Source organism: Oreochromis niloticus, linkage group LG8 (genome assembly GCF_001858045.2).
Source record: "Oreochromis niloticus isolate F11D_XX linkage group LG8, O_niloticus_UMD_NMBU, whole genome shotgun sequence".
Lineage (NCBI taxonomy): Eukaryota > Metazoa > Chordata > Actinopteri > Cichliformes > Cichlidae > Oreochromis > Oreochromis niloticus.
The window spans coordinates 29,382,059-29,401,228 of record NC_031973.2 but is presented as its reverse complement, the minus strand read 5'-3'; the positions used below and the strand labels follow the sequence as shown (position 1 = coordinate 29,401,228).

Below are 19,170 nucleotides of genomic sequence, written 5' to 3'. Positions count from 1 at the left end.
ACTATAAATACAAAACGAAAGAGTTTGATTAGTCTGCAGAAACAGGAAATAGTGAACAGGAACTACATGCCCATAAAGGGGAACTCACTGTGACAAGTGTGCACCCAGGGAAGAGAGAGAGAGACGAGTTAAACTCTAGGCACATGAAGCAAATGGAGCTTTTAAGAAAAGAAATGAAAATGATATTAATTGTATGCTTTAGTGTGTCAATACAGGTGGACTTCTCTCAACATGGAAACTTGAGTACAGCGGAAAAACTATAGATTAACAGTATTGGGAGGAAGACAGGCCCATCTTTGGCTCAAAATTCTATAGCTTGACCTCTCACTTTGTCCCCATCCTGAGAAGAACCTAAAAGGACAGTTAATCTCCTGATGAAGACCAATAGAACATCGTGGACTTGAATACAGCAGGCAAAAGACAGTGCCACTGAATCATAACACTGATGACGACTGACGAGACCAGCAGAAGCATGTAAGAAAAGCAAAGTGATGCAACATGTACTGTGAATTACAGGCTGGGCAGTTGAACAGTGGGATAAAGAACTGTGGAAGAGCACTGGACATTGAGTGTCATATTTGCCATGCTGGGACTTAACCTAAAAGAAAAGACTGTGAAGAAACAGAGAAGAAACAGACTGTGTTTGCTGGAGATTTGAAGGCCACACAGGACACTGTGAAGAAAAAGGACCAGTGAGAGGTGAAGCAGGACAAGTTCGACTGCAAGAATACAGGGTATAATTGGGTTGAAATTGAAGCCGGAACTCATGATTGTTTAGGGATGTCCACCATATCACGATTAAAGAGCTTATATGCTGAGTATATTGTTACAGTAAAATAGTAGCGGAGCAAAGGCCTGAGTGTATTCAGCAACATGTTGCACTAGAGTTTACTTGACAACAGGTGACAGAAGGAGGACAAGTCCATGGGGACCTCAAAGGCCTGAGATCATCACCATATTTGGAAGAGGATGCCAGAAAGGGGAACTTCTGTGTCTGCATTTATCTCTTAGAATTGATCATTGTCTGTAGAAGAGGCAAATAATGTTCTTAAGGTGCAAATTATGTGCTTGTAAACGCAGGAAGGGGCGTTATAATACCCTGATATTATAAAAGCAATCTGAAGTGTATTTTTGGGCGGAGATTTACAGCTGATGTTTTGCAGTTTACACCTCCCCACGCTGCGTGTATTCATTAAATCACCGTCTAATTCCACCCGGCCGGATCAGTGTGTTATTTTGGATTTCCTCCTGTATCCCTCCTTAATTTTTGAACCTTAACAAGTTCTAATTACTTCTAATTATTAACTGCATGTCTTTGAACATGGAGCGAGTGGGGTTCGGTTAACTCTGACTCTAAACTGCCCACAGGTGTGAATGAGAGCATAAATCAGAATCAGGGCTGTCCAACTCCAGGCCTCGAGACCCGGTGTCCTGCAGGTTTTAGATGTGTCCTTGATCCAACACAGCTGATTAAATGGCTAAATGAGCTCCCCAACATGTCTTGGGTTAGGGCTATCCTTTGTTGCTACTTAGCCTGACCTGTATCCCCAAGGTTAAGTTTGTATATTGTATGTATGGTCAATTAGGTCACCTCAGTTGCAGGCAAATAAATCTTATCCTTATCCTTGAAGTTCTCCAGAGGGTGGTAATGAACTCATCATGTGATTCAGGTGTGTTGACCCAGGGTGAGATCTAAAACCTGCAGGACACCGGCCCTGAGGCCTGGAGTCGCCCACTCCTGGGATAAATATTTGTCTGTCTCTCTGTGTTCGCCCTGCGACTGGCGACCTGTCCAGGGTGAACCCCGCCTCTCGCCCTATGGTATGGGATAGGCTCCACCCTGTGTGACCCCGACTATTATTTTCAACATGCTGTATTTGAAACAAACAACAGCATATGAGCTAAAACAATGAGTTGCCTGATGTGTTTGCACAGTGAGGCAGTGACTCTGACCTGTGTGATGGGAACATAGAGAGGCTCTGCAGAGTTGAGCAGAGTCATGTTGTTGTAGGGGTGCAGCCTGCCCTCAGCTCTGCTTTTACTCCCCTCCCTGCGGTCCTCAGTTTGTGTCGCCTCAGTCTCGCCCTGGTCACTCAGGCACTCGAAGAATTCCTCCTCGCTGTCACTCCACGAGTCCCAGGATTTTCCTTGAGACACCTCTCTTGTTGAACTGGAAGCACTGGTTGCACACTCTGGTCCTTGGCGGCTCTTCTGGCAGGCACCTGAGACCCTGTGTTCCTTTTCTTTCCCCTCGGGTACTTTGTGAGATTCATCTCTGGCCTTCTTTCTTTCGATACAACAATTCAGCATCTGTCCAGGAACAAAAACTCTTTTTACACATGGAAACTTAACACTGCTACTTGTGTTCAACAGACAACACTACATTTATTTTATTAAAGAGGTGTTTGGGAGTTTGAAGATGCTGTATCACACTGAGCATCAACTCTCATAATTCATACGTTTCCCTTCATCACCTAAACATCGTTCCAATTATCAAAGTTAAAACAACACTTTTGATAAACCACTTGCATTAAAGTTGCAAGTCTACAAATGTGCATGATGTTGTTTTTTGTGTCTTTTAAATCACTCAATTAGTCCTTGCACTGTGTGCACTGTGTGGCTACCTGGAACTTCTGATGCAAAAGACAACAGCGAAGATCAGGAGCTCCACCTGCCAGCCTGCAGATTAGAAAGCACATAGATGGATATGAGTGAACATCAGTGTGTTAAAAGAGAAACAAATACTGCTTAAACAATTGCAAGCAAAGTTTTAGTTAGAGCATGGCACAAACAGTTTCACTGCAGGGGCTTTTGTGCCTGGTATTATGTACTTGGAGTTGGATTTTTGTATTTTGGTCATTCGTCTGTTATTAGAGAGGGATGCAGATTCAACATGACTGACAACAACACCAAAGCCTGGATGGAAAGTGTCAGCTCAGGGGTCAGAAGTGCAAATGAAAAAACTCTTTATTGTGAAGGTAGACAAAGTACAGACATAGTAAAATAAACGCATTTGACTTTATTTATATGGCACAGGATAAGAACCACAGAGTGCTTCACAGTAATATAAAACAGCACAAATCTAGTTCAAAGCCAGGCTAAATAAATGAGTCTCAACTAGGACTGGGCGATATGTTGAGTTTTTAAATATATTGATATATTTTTATACGAGACATGAAATGTGACAATATCGTTTATATCGATATAGTCTATGTTATGTTATAATTATACTTGTGGAGCCGCTAGTTTGCCTCTCTTTCGTCCACTTTTGTCTTTACGCCGCGTTATTCTGCCTCGCCTCTCTCCTTCACTGAACACAACTCCCCCTCCCCCATCGCTTCACCTGCAGGCAACGACAGGACGGACACAGCAGCTATCAAAGAGGAGCTGGTCGGTAAAAAGAAAACAGTTGGAGATTACTATTTTAGTGCTTTTCGTTTTGACTGCACAATTCTGAGCTTTTTATTATGCACAAAACAACATTGTTTTATTTTATTTATGGAGCATTATTATTTAATAAATGCTCATAATTTATCTTTGAGTAATTTTTTCATGTACATCTATGCTGTATGTTAATAAAAGTGCCTGTATGAGATCTGGGACACAGCTTTGACCAAGAACTCTCTTTTTGTTCTTACTTTATGGCTTTATAAAAATATTGAGATATATATCGTATATCGCCATCCAGCTAAAAAATATCGAGATATGAATTTTGGGCCATATCGCCCAGCCCTAGTCTCAAGCTGCTGTTAAAAAATAAATGCAATCAAGGCAACGTAATGACGGAGGCAAAGCACTCCACAGCCTGGGGGCCACCGCTCTGAAAGATCGATCTCCTCTGGTCTCAAAATGTGTTTCTGTCTTTTATCTGTGTCCAAGTCAACAGACTAACGTGGTCCCACAAATGTCTGCATATAGGTTTTGCTCCTCCATGAAGTCCTTCAAGATCCCGACTGAAATCGACCGATGCCAATATCTGCTGAATGTTGGCCACAAATAAAGCAGCAATAACAGAGTTCAACGAGAACAACTTTTCATTGTCACTTATTCTTCACTCTCTCCACAGCTGATGGACCAACAGCAGCACACGAGGAGGGGCCCGCAGGACAGTGGTACCAGATACTTTGCATGCCGTCACCATCTGACAGCAGGCAGAGGAGCTCCTGGAGTGAAAATATATCCTCAACCTCAGGTTCAACTAACCAACTGACCCAGTCACAGACTTCCAGGGAGGCTTTGTTCAAGTTCAAGGACAGCCCCTAGTTCCACTTCTTAAGAGAGGGAAACCGCTACTGCAGTCTGCTTATCCCGAGGTGGGAAACCAAGACAGTCCAACAACATCCACAGACTCAGTGGGACTCGCACCTCCAGCCCAGGAGTCCTGCCACCAAAGAGTCATGTAACTACGTCACAGACCTCGCAAATTAATATCAAATCAAATATCAGCTGGTTCAGTCCCAACTGATGGTCTCATTATTCAGGTTTCACACAACAAACGTCTCATGACGGGTAAAAACAACGAGCTCTCTCAAGACCTTTGCAAAACATGCTGATAGCAGTGGTTACAGAAGAACTACTGAAGGCTCCAGTGCACTTTTGGTAAAGTGGAAAGAAGATTATTTCACCATAAATGGGCCATGACCAGGTGCTTCCCACAAGATTTCACACAGACCAGTGAAAATAATTATCAGAAGAGTCGTCCAAGAGCCAAGGCCCAGTTGTGGAGAGCTACAGAAAGGCCTGGATCAGCAGGTACAACTGTTTCAAAGAAAACAATATGTGCTCAAGAGCCACGGCAAAAAAGAGAAGCATTTTGAAGTGTGTTTAAAGTTTGCTGAACAAGTCTGTGAAACACTGGCAGAATATTAACGTCTGCAGTCATAAAGTATCCACAGGCATCACTGCCTGCTCTCCTGTACACTCATGAATACAAACCTACCCTCTAACACCATCGTTACATTTACTGATGACACGACAATCATCAGTGGAGAAGACTGCGAACAGGCAGGAGGTTAAAAACTGACAGGCTGCTGCAATGAACACAACCTTCTGCTCAGCGCCATCAAAACTAAGGAGATGCTGACCTCAGCAGAAGGAATTCTGACTTTAATCTCAGAATTCTGAGATTAAAGTCTAAAGACTAAATGGACTGTGTATTTATGACTCTGCGTTATAGTCCTACATACATAAGTAACATTCATATGTACAGATAAAAATGTACAGAGACATGTACACAAAAGTCTACTGCTGATCGAGCTGCTCAGTGTTCGTACAGTCTCATGCAGAGGGCGTGGAGGTGTTGTCCATGGTGGATGTTAGCTTAGACAACATCCTCTCCTCCCCAGTCTGCTCAGTGGACTTTAGCGGACCGCTAAAGCTGGCCCTCCCGACCAGTTTGTTAAGTTTCCCCCTGCCCCTCTCTGCCATTCCACCACTCCAGCAGACCACAACATAAAAGACAGCAGGTGCCACCACAGTGTCGTAGAACATCCTTAGAAGACGTACTACCTACATCATAACCAATCAAGTCCTGCCTTTTTTTAAATACAGATTAGGATTTACTATTTACTGAAAGGCTATGCCTTAGTTTGCTTCTTTCATTATTGTGTTTCGCCCTGCATAAAATAGATAGCTTTCCTGATAACTACAGTCAGTACTCTCCTACTGGCATTAGCGGTGATCTAAGAGACTTAACCTTAACATTGCTTTGCAGTGTAAATGTTGCAGAAAATGAGTCTTTTCTTTCTTCTTGTGTGCAGATTGACTGTGACGTCATAGCACTGATAGATGACGCAACTTTGGCAAACTACATTCCCTCGTACGGAGAGCGGATTGCCCTCTTCAATTTCTGCAAAAGCAAGCAACCACTGTCAAAAAGAAAACTAGGACTTCTCCAAAAATTTCACCTCTCAAAGTGAGAGAAACAGTGGCTGACATGTCAGATTTGGACGACTTAATCTGACTGTATTTCAGACTTTCTTTCGGTAACAAAGAAATACTTTCAATTTTAGCACATAGTCATCAGACAATTATAAGTGTTCGAACTCTAAAGAGAATTTGTAAAAGACTTGGGCTTTTTAGAAGGAAGAATCAATCAAACTTGGAGGAAATGCTAGCCTTTGTCCAACAAGAGATCATGACAAATGGACAGATGCAAGGTTATCGTTAGCTACATCTTCGTGCAATTCAACATGGATTTGTGGTGTCACAAGATACTGTAAGATGCATAATCAAATTGGTTGACCCTCAAGGTGTGGAACTGAGACGAGCTCGACGGTTGAGAAGACGTCAGTACAGCTGCAGAGGGCTAAATGCTCTCTGGCACATGGATGGCTATGACAAGTTGAAACCATATGGTATTGCTATCAGTGGCTGCATAGATGGTTTTAGCCGCTATGTTTTATGGATGGAGGCTTACACCACAAACAATGACCCTAAATTGATTGCAAGTTATTTTCTGAAAACAGTTTCATGCATCAATAGACGTCCAGAGAGGTTATGTGCTGACCGAGGTACAGAAAATGGTTGTGTCGAACAAATGCAGATGTTTTTACGGAGAAACCACACAGACAGTTTTGCAGGTGAGAAAAGTTTCCTTTACGGAAGAAGTACGGCCAACCAACGTATAGAAGGATGGTGGGCTACCCTACACAAACATAAGTTCATCCAAAATTGTGCACTATTTCAAACTTTTCAGGATGATGGCCACTTCACAGGGGATTTTTTGGACAAAAGTCTTATCCAGTTCTGCTTTCTCAATCTTATTCAGGTAAAAGCATGTGCTCATGCTATGTAATGTCTTAGCTGCAAAAATAGAAAATATAAATATGGTTAGAACATTTTTTTTTTCTTTAAATTAAATATGACTTTTATTTCCATTTTAATATGTCTTGATGCATGCTCAATCAGCCAGGTAAGGAATGATTTTTGACAAAACATTTCTCACACTGAAAACGCTACATCCAGATGAACAGAATCAACTTTTTGGGATTCCATTTTAATACTTTGATGGAATTGTACTTATGTTATCAGTGGAAGTAACTGCACCTTTCTCAGCACAGGTGCATGGAGCATGGAGGCGAAGCAGCGCTACGGGAGGAAACTAGAGTCACAACTCCAACAGAGTGACTCTAGGAGCCTGTGGCGGGGATTAAGGACAATAACGGATTATAAAGCACCAACAACCGGTATGACGAATGCAGACGTGACTCTGGCAGACAAGCTGAACACTTTCTATGCTCGCTTCAAGGCTGCAGCTAAGGATGCTAACGATGCTAGTGCTAGCGGCGCTAACGGCTGCAGACAGGAAGATACTGCCAACACCGGAAACGTGCTCATCATCTCCGAGCATGACGTGAGGAGAGCCTTCAAGAGAGTGAACAGCAGGAAAGCAGCAGGACCAGACGGCATCACAGGTCGTATCCTCAGAGACTGCGCATACCAGCTAGCTCCTGTGTTCACTGAGATATTCAACATCTCTTTATCTCAGTCGGTGATCCCCACATGCTTCAAGGAGTCCATCATTGTTCCTGTCCCGAAGAAACCCCACCCTGCTTCTCTCAATGACTATCGCCCTGTAGCCCTCACCTCAGTAGTGATGAAGTGCTTTGAACGCCTGGTCAGAGACTTCATCATTTCTTCACTACCAGGCACACTGGACCCACTACAGTTCGCTTACCGTCCAAATCGTTCCACAGACGATGCCATCTCTCATCTCCTCCACACATCACTTACTCACTTGGACACTAGAAGGTTAAAATGCTCTTCATCGACTACAGCTCTGCATTTAATACCATAATTCCCTCCACACTCACCACCAAGCTGGAGCACCTGGGACTCAGCTCATCTATGTGTCAGTGGATCTCCAACTTCCTAACTGGCAGACCACAGGCAGTAAGGATGGGCGGACATGTCTCAGCCTCCAACACTCTCAGCACTGGAGCCCCCCAGGGGTGTGTTCTGAGCCCCCTGCTGTACTCTTTGTACACATATGACTGTGTGGCCACTACCAGCTCCACCACCATCATTAAGTTTGCTGACGACACCGTCGTGGTGGGCCTGATCTCTGACAACAACGAGACGGCCTACCTGAAGGAGATTAGGAATCTGGAGAACTGCTGCCAGAGGAACAACCTCCTAAACGTCAGTAAAACAAAGGAGTTGATAGTGGACTTCAGCACTAAGCAGGAGAGGAACTACCGGACCCCCGTCATCAACGAGTGCCCAGTGGAGAGAGTGGAGAGCTTCAAATACCTCCGAGTTCACATCACGCAGGACCTGTCATGGTCCTGTCACATCAACACAGTGGTGAAAAAGGCCCGACAGCCTCTCTACCACCTCAGACGCTTGAGAGACTTCCGACTGCCCTCCAAGGTGCTCAGGAACTTTTACTCGTGCACCATAGAGAGCATCCTGACGGGAAACATCTCAACCTGGTTCGGGAACAGCACCATGCAGGACAGACGAGCTCTACAGAGGGTTGTGCGATCAGCTGAGCGCACCATCCGCTCCGAGCTCCCTGACTTGCACTCAATCTACAGCAGGCGGTGCTGGACCAAGGCCAGGAAGATCGTGAAGGACCTCAGCCATCCCAACAACGGACTGTTCTCTCTGTTGAGGTCAGGAAAGCGATTCCGCTCCCTGAAGACCAACACAGAAAGACTGAGGAGGAGCTTCTTCCCGCAGGCGATACAGTCTCTCAATCACACCACCACATAGTACTGACCCACACATATGGTTTTTACACACACACTGGACATTCTGGACATTGTTTACACTAATTAGATTAGATGCGTGGTCATCTAATCGAATCACTTTATCACTTAAATCACTTTAAGCATATTTGCACTGCACAAGACACTTACAAATGTGGATTGCACAACCCTGGACATTATATTTCTTCATTTCCATTTAATACTTGTACAGCTGCTGTTATTGTTCTATATTTCTTCATACATTCTTATATATTTCTATATTGTGTATTGTGTATTTTGTTGTACAGTTATTTTATTTTCAACTTTAATTTATATATTTTATCTTATTCTTTCCCAGTTAAATTTACCCTTCATTCTAATTTGTTGTTGTACAGTTATTTCATTTTTAACTTAATTTTTATATTTTATTTCATTCCCTCCTAGTTAAAATTTACCCTTTTTAATTTTCATATTTATTTCCTATCCTATTCATAGTCTTTTTTTCTTTAGGTCACGAGCAGTTGTCCAAGCATTTCACTTCATAGACTACATACGCTACCCTTTCATACACTGAAACCTATTTCTATGGAGGATATCACTTTGTGTATGGAAGAGTGTAGCCCAAAAGGTCAATACCCCTGTGATGAAACAGTCTTTGAACTGTATTGTCTGCTTATGGTTGAAAATGAATGGGATGCCCCAGGAGATCCACTTGGTGCTGCAGATCTGTATATTAGGTTAAGAGAAGAAATACTGCAAAATATTTAAGAAACTTCAGTGTGTAAATGTACAAATAAATACAAAATATTTCTCTTTATCTTGATAACGTGATTTGATAGTAGGTGACATGTCTTACAGGTACCTTTTATGCAGGTATTTCTGCACTGCATTAAATGAAAGACATCTTTTAGGTGTGACCGAACATGCCATTTTTCAGGTCATTCTGTCAGAATATTGCTGTTTATTACTGCTGTAATGTAAATTCAGAGTGCTGATAGGAGGTCAGCACCAACTAGTATCATTTTATGTTGATCATAGTAATAAATACAGTTTGGTTGGTATCCCCCCCCCCCCAAGTTTGATTTATTTCTACATTCACACTACCATTAAACAGAAATGTTTAATTATTGCTTGAAAAAGCTGAATATTGCGATATTATCAATCAGTTATGAAATACATGTTAATCCTTTTAAAAGGCCATACATTAAACCGCCTACCCCCTTTTAGGTTCCAATCCCAAAACAGTAACTTAAAATTACTTTATGTAAACACATATATTTTCACATTTATTAATCCTGAAAAGATGACTTATGTAGTGAATCTATGAATTATAAAACAAACATGAACTCAATCATAAATAAAAATATAAAGCAGACGTCTGGCGCTTACACTGCCTACCAGTCAATTGCAATATCAACTTCTGTGTTTTGTTGCCAGACATGTGCATAGTATATAATATATAAACTGACCAGCTCCCTGTTCATTGTTTTCTATATCAACCTTTATTCTTAATATTCATGGCTGGAAACCCAGGCACCAGCATATGATATACTAGGTTATCTTTGGTATGTTTCAGCAAACCATAGTAGCATTAACATTTCTAGGTCTTGACAACAGAACGTTTCTATAACATTCTATCATTGTTAATATTTCAAGTCGTTATGCCTTTTGGGGAGCTTTTAGTGCAATTATATTAAAGCAAAGCTATTATAATCATTTACCCATATGACGATCCATCACCTAATAATAATAATAATAATATTTCGTTATTTATTTATTTATTTTTGTGTTTATGCGAACAATATGCCTGATTTGCGACTTTCTGCACTTCTATTGGTTGTGCGAACAAACGTCACATCACTCCGAGGTCAAAGTTCAACGCGGCAGCGCTCCTCAGCCAGCACTTTTTATTTTATTGTTCTATTAAAAAAAACCAAATACTGTATTAAGTTTATTTTTTACCGGTAGTGAACTGTAGTGCAGCCTACCATTTCCACACGTAGGCGTTAAGTGCACTGGGCAGCTCAGAGTATAAGATATGATTTCCTTCTTGAGCTGACATACTTTACACAGTGCAGGAGAACGATGACGTCATTCTGACATTATAAACAGTTAACAGTTTGCTCATTTCTTCCGACGCTGTACCACTAACGTATACACAGTTACATGGACAACATTAGTTTGTGTTAGCTAACATGTTGTGAGGGGATCATCAGTCGGCCACCGTCAGAACAACAACCGGGGCTGTGTCGGTGGCTGTGTATGAACGCCACCCATTTTTCTGAGTGAAATATCCGCATAAACATTCATTACAGTTTCTCTCCTCCGCTGTACTAAGTGTAACTTACTTGTACACATCAAATATATCAGTGATATTGGCAGGCGGCTAGCATCTGTAACACAGCTCCGCTTAACTGCCTTGAAAAACTATGAAATAGTAGAACAATAAAATAAAATGCAACGAACCCATCTGGGATGATCCTGCGATCAACAACAGTTAAAACGTCAATTCACCTAGTATACTGTAACATCGTGAAACACGTTCATTCCTATATAACATTATAAGCTAACAAGCATGCTGTAACATGTTGACCTATGTTTGCATCAGCCACTAGATAGCACTGTGTTGCTGCAATGTGTGTAATTTACTGGCAAGCAAGAAGCTCCGGAAAAAATAAGAAAAAGTGGAATCGGAGCAGAGATTGGTGTGTGCGTGCATTTAATAAGAAGCTCGGTATACAGACAAAGATAATACATGGTGTCAGAGTAGCGGTTTTCTATGCAATCCCTCGCCCTCGGACGGCGCAGACATCGAGGCCTACGGCGTTCCCACACCGTGCATGGATTGGGACTCTAGCAACCTGCCCAAGGCATGGCGGCGTTTCAAGCAGCACGCCGAGCTAATGTTCGCTGGTCCTCTTCGGGGGAAGGAGGAGGCAGACAAATGCAGCTACCTTCTTCTATGGGTCGGTGAGAAAGGACGGGATGTCTACAACACGTGGACGCTCACCGCAGACGACTCCCGAAAGCTTCAAACGTACTACGATAAGTACACTGATTACATCACACCGAAAGCTAACCCAATCTACGCCAGATACAAGTTCCATGAAAAGATGCAGGGTGAAAATGAGGCGTTTGAATAGTTTATTACAGAACTGAAACTACTCGCTAAAGACTGTGGGTACCCAAATACAGATGAAATGGTCAGGGATCGCATCGTATTTGCCACTAACTCGCCACACGTCCGAGAAAAGCTACTCAGCCAAGGCGCAGAGCTCACGCTAGAGAAAGCTATAGATATAGCACGATCACACGAGCTAGCAAAGCAACAGCTAAAATCTACGGGCCACTCCAGGGGCCAAGAAACTGTGCACGCCATCGGCAGGAAACCGCACAGACAAGAAAATCAAACAAGAAGCGTGAAACCAAAAGAACACGCTAATGTAACACTAAAAACGTGCAGCTATTGTGCCGGACAATACAGTAATAAAGACATCTGCCCAGCAAAAGGAAAGCAATGTGCAAAGTGTAAGAAAATGAACCATTTTGCAAGAGCATGCAGGTCAAAACTCCCTTCGCAGACAAAAGCCCACCTCAAATCAGTACACACTGTGAGAGAGAACATAGAAGTGACAACTGAGGACACAGATGAGGAGCAAGACTGTTTCTACATTGATAGCATCACCATAGAAAATGAAGGAAGAAATGATGAGCAAGCATATGCAGACATGCAACTTGGTTTTCCCCCACAGGCAGTGAGGTTTAAAGTTGACACTGGGGCACAAGCAAACACAATTCCAGCCAACATGTTCCAGACGCTCTTCCCACATGTGACCCTGAAGCCTGTCACACACAAGCTCACAGATTACGGGGGACACTCACTCAGCGTGGAAGGGAAATGCCAGCTAAAATGCAAACACAAAGACAAAGCCCACACGTTGGAATTCCACGTTGTTAACACAAGTGCCCCACCTGTATTAGCAATGAAAGCTTGCCATGACCTTAACCTTGTCAGGATCGTGATGGCAGTGATGGAGGAAAGAGACAAGACAACCAACAGTTCGCAGGCAATACTAGATGAGTATGCTGACGTGTTCAAAGGGATAGGAGAATTTCCTGGTGAATGCAGTTTCCATGTAAACCCCGCCGTCACACCCACAGTCAGCCCACCTCGTCGGATTCCCATCGCTCTGCGAGCCCGACTCAAAGACGAGCTTGACAGCATGGAAAGGAATCAAATCATATGCAAGGTCACAGATCCTACGGATTGGGTGAATGCACTTGTTGTCGTGGAAAAACCCAAGACAGGCAGACTCAGAGTATGTCTGGACCCCAGACCCCTCAACAAGGCTATACAAAGACCCCATTACCCTCTACCCACCTTGGAGGATGTCACCACAAAACTTGCTGGGGCCAAGTATTTCAGTGTTTTGGACACCAGATCAGGCTACTGGGCCATTAAGCTAAGCCACGAATAATCTCTGTTAACCTTAATACTGTGTTTGGCAGGTACCGCTTCCTCAGGCTGCCATTCGGCATAATCTCAGCCCAGGATGAGTTCCAGCGACGCGTGGATGAGACCTACGAGGGCCTGAGGGGCGTGGCAGCCATTGTGGACGACGTGTTGGTCTTCGGAGGAACCAAACAGGAGCATGACGACAACCTGAGGGCCATGCTGCAGCGCAGCAGGGAGAGAGGTGTAAAACTGAATCCTGACAAGTGCACCATCTGCGTCAAAGAGGTCAGTTACTTCAGTCACACATTGTCACACGAAGGACTAAAACCAGATCCACAAAAAGTAAAAGCAGTCCAAGACATGGCGCCCCCACAGAACAGGGCAGAACTGGAAACAGTGCTGGGGGTGGTTAATTATTTAGCAAGATTTGCCCCACACCTGTCAGAGATAAACGCGCCACTCCACCAGCTGTTAAAGCAGGACAGTGAGTTTGTATGGGACAAGAACCATGACAGATCCTTTCAACAAATGAAGGAGCTGATCACTAGAGACCAGGCCCAGTTCTCTCCTTCTTCAACCCCAAGAAAGCGCTACGACTCCAGGTCGACGCATCCAAAAGTGGCCTCGGTGCTGTGATGCTGCAGGACGGCAGGCCAGTTGCCTACGCATCCAAGTCACTTAACAGCACCGAGCAGAACTATGCCGAAATAGAAAAGCAGCTGTATGCGGTTCTCTTTGGCTGCAAGCGGTTCCACGAGTACATGTACGGTCGACATGTGGCCATTGAATCGGACCACAAGCCACTAGAGTCAATACTCAAAAAAATCACTAGCATCAGCACCACCACGGCTACAGAGGATGATACTACAACTGCAAAAGTACAACATCAGCATCATCCACAAGCCAGGGAAAGACATCCCGGTAGCTGACATGCTCTCCCGGAAATCCATAGAGTTCCACAATAAATCACTATGTGACGGGATGGATGCACAGATCCAATCAGTCCTCAGCAACATGCCTGTCAGTGATCAGAGAATCTCAGAGATAAGAAACGAAACAGCCCAGGACCCTCAGCTCAACACTCTGAGAAGGACCACATTGAGTGGATGGCCGGATAAAAAGTCTCAATGTCTGCCTGACATCCAAGAGTTTTGGAGCCACAGGGATGAGATCTCACTGATAGACGGGATCATGTTTAAAGGAGAGAAAATGATCATTGCAAAAAGGCTCAGAAAGGACATGATAGATTGGATTCATTCCAGCCATATGGGCATAGAAAAGAGTAAAAACAGAGCCAGAGACCTTCTGTTTTGGCCAGGCATGGGAAAGCAGATTGAGTAAGCAGTCGGAGCCTGCAGCACATGCCAGGAGAGACAAGCTGCTAACCCCAATGAACCCCTGCTGTCACATGCAATACCAGAACGACCGTGGCAGGTTATAGCCACCGATCTGTTCACTCGGAAGACTACATCATCATCGTAGATTACTACAGTAGATTCTTCGAGTTGGAAAGACTGCACAGCTGCACTGCAGAAGCAGTGATCCACAAACTAAAGTCAGCCATGGCCAGGCATGGTATTCCAGAGTCAGTGATTAGTGATAACGGCCCGTGCTATGCTTCAAGTAAGTTCCAACAGTTCGCAAAGTCATGGAGTTTCACCCACACCACTACTAGCCCCCATTACCCACAGAGCAATGGCCTAGCCCACAGGTGTCGAACTCCAGGCCTCGAGGGCCGGTGTCCTGCAGGTTTTAGATGTGTTCTTGAGCCAACACAGCTGATTTAAATTGCTAAATGACCTCCTCAACATGTCTTGAAGTTCTCCAGAGGCCTGGTAATGAGCTAATCATTTGATTCAGGTGTGTTGACCCAGGGTGTTATCTAAAAACTGCAGGACACCGGCCCTCGAGGCCTGGAGTTCGACACCCCTGGCCTAGCAGAAAAGACTGTCCAGACAGCAAAAAAAACTAAACTACTGGACAAGGCCAAAGCTGAACATAAGGATCCCTACTTGAGCCTATTACAATACCGGAACACCCCTGTGGACAACTTAAAGTCGCCTGCACAACTACTCATGAGCCGAAGACTCCACTCCATCCTCCCTGCAACACCAAAACAGCTGGAACCCCAAGTATTTTGCCAGCAAACAGTGCGTGAGAGGAGAGAAGTCTGCCAGCAGCGCCAGCAGACTTATTTCAACAGAGCACACAGACCTCTGCCTCAACTATATCCTGGCGCACCGGTCCGGTTCCGGCAACAAGATGGTTCCTGGAAACCAGCTGTGGTCACAAGTTGTGCGGACACGTCCAGAAGCTACAACATAACCACAGATACAGGACAAGTTTATCGCCGTGACCGCCGACACCTCCGCGAAAGCAGAAACCGCGTAGGTGGTGAGCAGTCCACTCAACCAACAGTCAACAGCAATGACAGCGCTGTGGTTTCTCAGCCCCCGCCTGTGGAGCCCCCTGATAAAGACATTACAACACCCGGATACACGACTCGATATGGGCGTGTTACTAAACCAAGACAGGTCTTGGACCTGTAATATTGTAAAGGGTGCAGGCGGATCGCTGCCCTAAAAAAAAAAAAAAAAAGGCTGTTCACATGTTTGATGATGTCAGAGACACCAAACTCTCTCTCTCTTTTTTTTACTCACTTTCTGCTCTTCCATTAATAAAATAGCATCTTCGGGGACCCCTCGGCCACGCAAAAAATCACTTATATCCACCATATTTAGTGAATTAGTTCTCCACCTGCACAACTGGACACATCGCTGTCACTGAAGCTGGATGCCTGCAGGTGCCCACCTCAAAATTCTGAGAAAAAAGTCAGAATTCTGAGATTAAACTCAGAATTCTGATAAAGAAGTCAGAATTCTTCCTTTTTTTTTTCCCCAGTGGCCCTAATCATATTCCGTAGTAATGCATAGGGACAACAATACGCTTGATCTTTAATACAGTTTGGTCACATAAGACCAAAACTGAACTCTTTGAATGCTGTAAACACACACCGTGTTTGGGTGGCTTCACCCCAAAAACACCACAGCAACACTGAAGTCTGGAGGTGGGAGCATCATGGTGGGGGGCTGTTTATTCAGCGTACGGCACTGAGACATTAAATATAACTCCAGCAAGGATGAATGGAGACATTGTTGATTAGAATCTGCTGCCATCTACCAGGATGATGAAGATGAAACAAGGATGGATGTTTCAGCAAGACAATGATCCCAAACACAGCCAATGGAAACTGTTGGTTTCAGAGAAATCAAGTAAAGCTGCTAGAACGGCCCAGCCAATCGCCTGAGCTGAATCTGTGGGAAGGATCCACGGAGCTTTCAGGATTTATAGACTGTTTGTGTGGTGAAGGGGTCAAAGTCACACCTGAGCAATGATGGGACTGGTTTCTCCATACAGAAGGTGTCATGAACTGTCATCACCAACATTTGTATAAAGCAATAAATAAATGTCAGTGTGTTCAATACATTTTCCCTGTGTCACTTATTATTACACAACTTCAGCTGTGGTTTGATTCCTTTGGACGTCTGGATTGGAAGTGTTGTTACTGACATCTGGTGATAATTTCACATCAAAGCACCTTTAGAAATATATTTACTTACAAAACTGCTGACGTGTTCAATATTTATTTTACATGCTTTAAAATGAAAATGTTAACATGTGTGAGATCTTTAAAATAAAAGCAGCACGAGCATGTGAGGTACCCACCCACAAATAAGATGGTTATTTTCCCACCGATAACGCAACTCAAGGACAAACTCCTGCCAGAGGTGTCCAACAGCCCGCAGCCCACCGTAGTAATAGTTGACCAGACACACACACAGAGCCAGACGGTAGGTCAGACTGTCACTGGGTGCTGACTTCAGCTGGTGGAAAAGGTTCTATAACGATGGAAAAGACCAGCATGAAATCAAACACCAGGACAACAAATTTAATACATTCTAATAAAAATACTGACAAAGTACTGACAGCACTGAGCCTGTCTTCATTCTGAAACTTATATTTGACCTCACCTGAGTGTAACCTTGAGTGGGCGAGTGGTGAAGAGGCAAACTTACATAATCAGAGGTTTTCTCTTGCTCTGATGTCCCACAGGAGCTCGACAGCTGAGAGTTATTCTTACAGTCAGACTTCTCCACAGCAGCATCTGGAAAGAGATACTGACACACAAACAACACAAATAAATAAGTCTGTCTCTGGTGTTTTATAGATGTTAGAAGAATTAAACAAGTGGAGCTCATGCATTCATCACTTCATGATAAAACACAGGATACTGATCGCTCAGTGGTAAAAGCAGGATTTAAATGTGACCAGAATCAGACAATAAAAATAAGAACGCTGCCTGATATCCTGTTTAAGATGACGCTCTGGTGCATTACTGAGCTGCTGTCAGATGGGATCAATATCTGTGACAGCACTGTAGGACGTAAATGCAATTACAGCTGTAGTTTTAAGATTCAAGGTTGTCTTAGCTCGAGCTCTAACCTGCTGAGTGTGACGGGCACAACAGTAACCACGAAGGAAAAACTGTTTGTGAAAAGAAGCAGGAGCCACATCAGTACGAGTCAAACAACCACACGCTCCAAGGTCTCTGCTGCTCTGAATATCACGCTCACTGTCTCCTAACATAGGATCCACACCTCTTCTGTCTGAATCAATTTCCTTATTTTGCAGCTGAAACCATTAAAACTCAGTCAAGTATTAGTCAACTCGGACTAGTTAACTCCTTTTAAACAGGCTACATGATTAACCCTTACCAGAAGGACAGAATTGAGTATATCGGTGTTAAGGGGCGACTCATCGATGCGTCGATGGCGGCGAATGTGCTTCCGGGCACTGTGCACCATGTTGGAGACGGACAGTTTGGAAATGGGCACAGTTGCTGCTGGCTCGGTGAGCTTGGACAAAGCAGAGCTGATATCACTGTTTTCTACAGACGACAAACACATCCAAGAGTTTCTGTTCAATTACTCAGGTCCAGGTCAGCAGAGATGCCCAGATCTCCCAGTAAGCTACGCACGTTTCCAGAATGCAGTATGGTCACTCAACAAGTAAAGCCAGGAACCTGACCTTTGCCCTCATCTTCAGCGTATCCTCTTCCAGGAATCTCCTCTGTGGACTCAGTCCTACAGCAGAGTTTAAAGAGCTCTGTCACAGCCTCACCTGTAGGGAACGAAAACAGTTACTGAACTGATGTTTTTTTATTCAAACTTTTCAAAAAGCACATGCTTCAGCACAGCGCAGCAGGATGACATCTGTGTAACATTTTCCAAATCATGGACGCGGCAACAAAAGAAAAGTCCACTTTACATCACATGTAAGAGTTTTTACCCAAAAACAACAACAGCTAGGACAAACACAGACATTCACACCGTGGGAAATTTAGAGTCTCCGATGAACCTGTCCCCACTAACTGCATGTCTTTGGACTGTGGGAGGAAGTGGGTGGCCCACGCAGAGAACAATGAGGAAAAAAGACACTTTATTTGTCCTTTACTATGTTCTTTCTATCAGTAGCTTCATTACATTCATCTTATCTGCTGCGTATCATTTGATGCATGAATTTTAGCCCCTTGGCTTAGAAATGGTTTCCTCTGTGCTGTTTGGACAAAAAGCAAAGCCATAAAAAGTCTTCACACATCATACAATGATGTGTATGTTTGTAATGGATCCAAGTGTATTAGTAACCAGAAAAATGCAACATTAAGGTCAGTGCACTTTAGCATTTCACAGCAGTGCGTTTGAAATCTGTACTGACTAGTAAAACCTCTGTGGTCTGCCCCAAAGCATTATGGTCTCTGTCCCTGAGGGTCCCACTGATCAATTTCACTTACCCAGTAAACACTGAGGATTTTCAGCTGTCCTGACTCGAACTGACCAATGAGGAGCTTGAAGAGGGTCGAGGTCACTGTTGGATGATAAACAGAGTAAACAGTAGAGGAGAGTTTCTGATATACACTTTTAGTTAAAGGGCTTTTATAAGTAGTGAGTCATGTTTGATTAC

General features: G+C 43.8%; 2 protein-coding genes across 4 annotated transcripts in view; both read right to left on the bottom strand.

The window, feature by feature from the left end:
- Positions 1 to 19,074, bottom strand: part of rab3gap1 (RAB3 GTPase activating protein subunit 1) — a gene marked incomplete at its 5' end in the record, with an annotated part of 34,733 nt that extends 15,659 nt beyond the window's left edge. The window contains 7 exon segments of the mRNA XM_025910016.1: positions 1,954 to 2,310; positions 2,625 to 2,679; positions 16,876 to 17,048; positions 17,226 to 17,327; positions 17,925 to 18,097; positions 18,238 to 18,330; positions 19,001 to 19,074. Coding sequence (XP_025765801.1) covers positions 1,954 to 2,310; positions 2,625 to 2,679; positions 16,876 to 17,048; positions 17,226 to 17,327; positions 17,925 to 18,097; positions 18,238 to 18,330; positions 19,001 to 19,074 — 1,027 coding nt within the window.
- LOC100707149 (carbonic anhydrase-related protein 10) overlaps positions 1 to 19,170 on the bottom strand; it is a 1,009,504-nt gene that overhangs the window by 987,463 nt on the left and 2,871 nt on the right. The window lies entirely within an intron of this gene.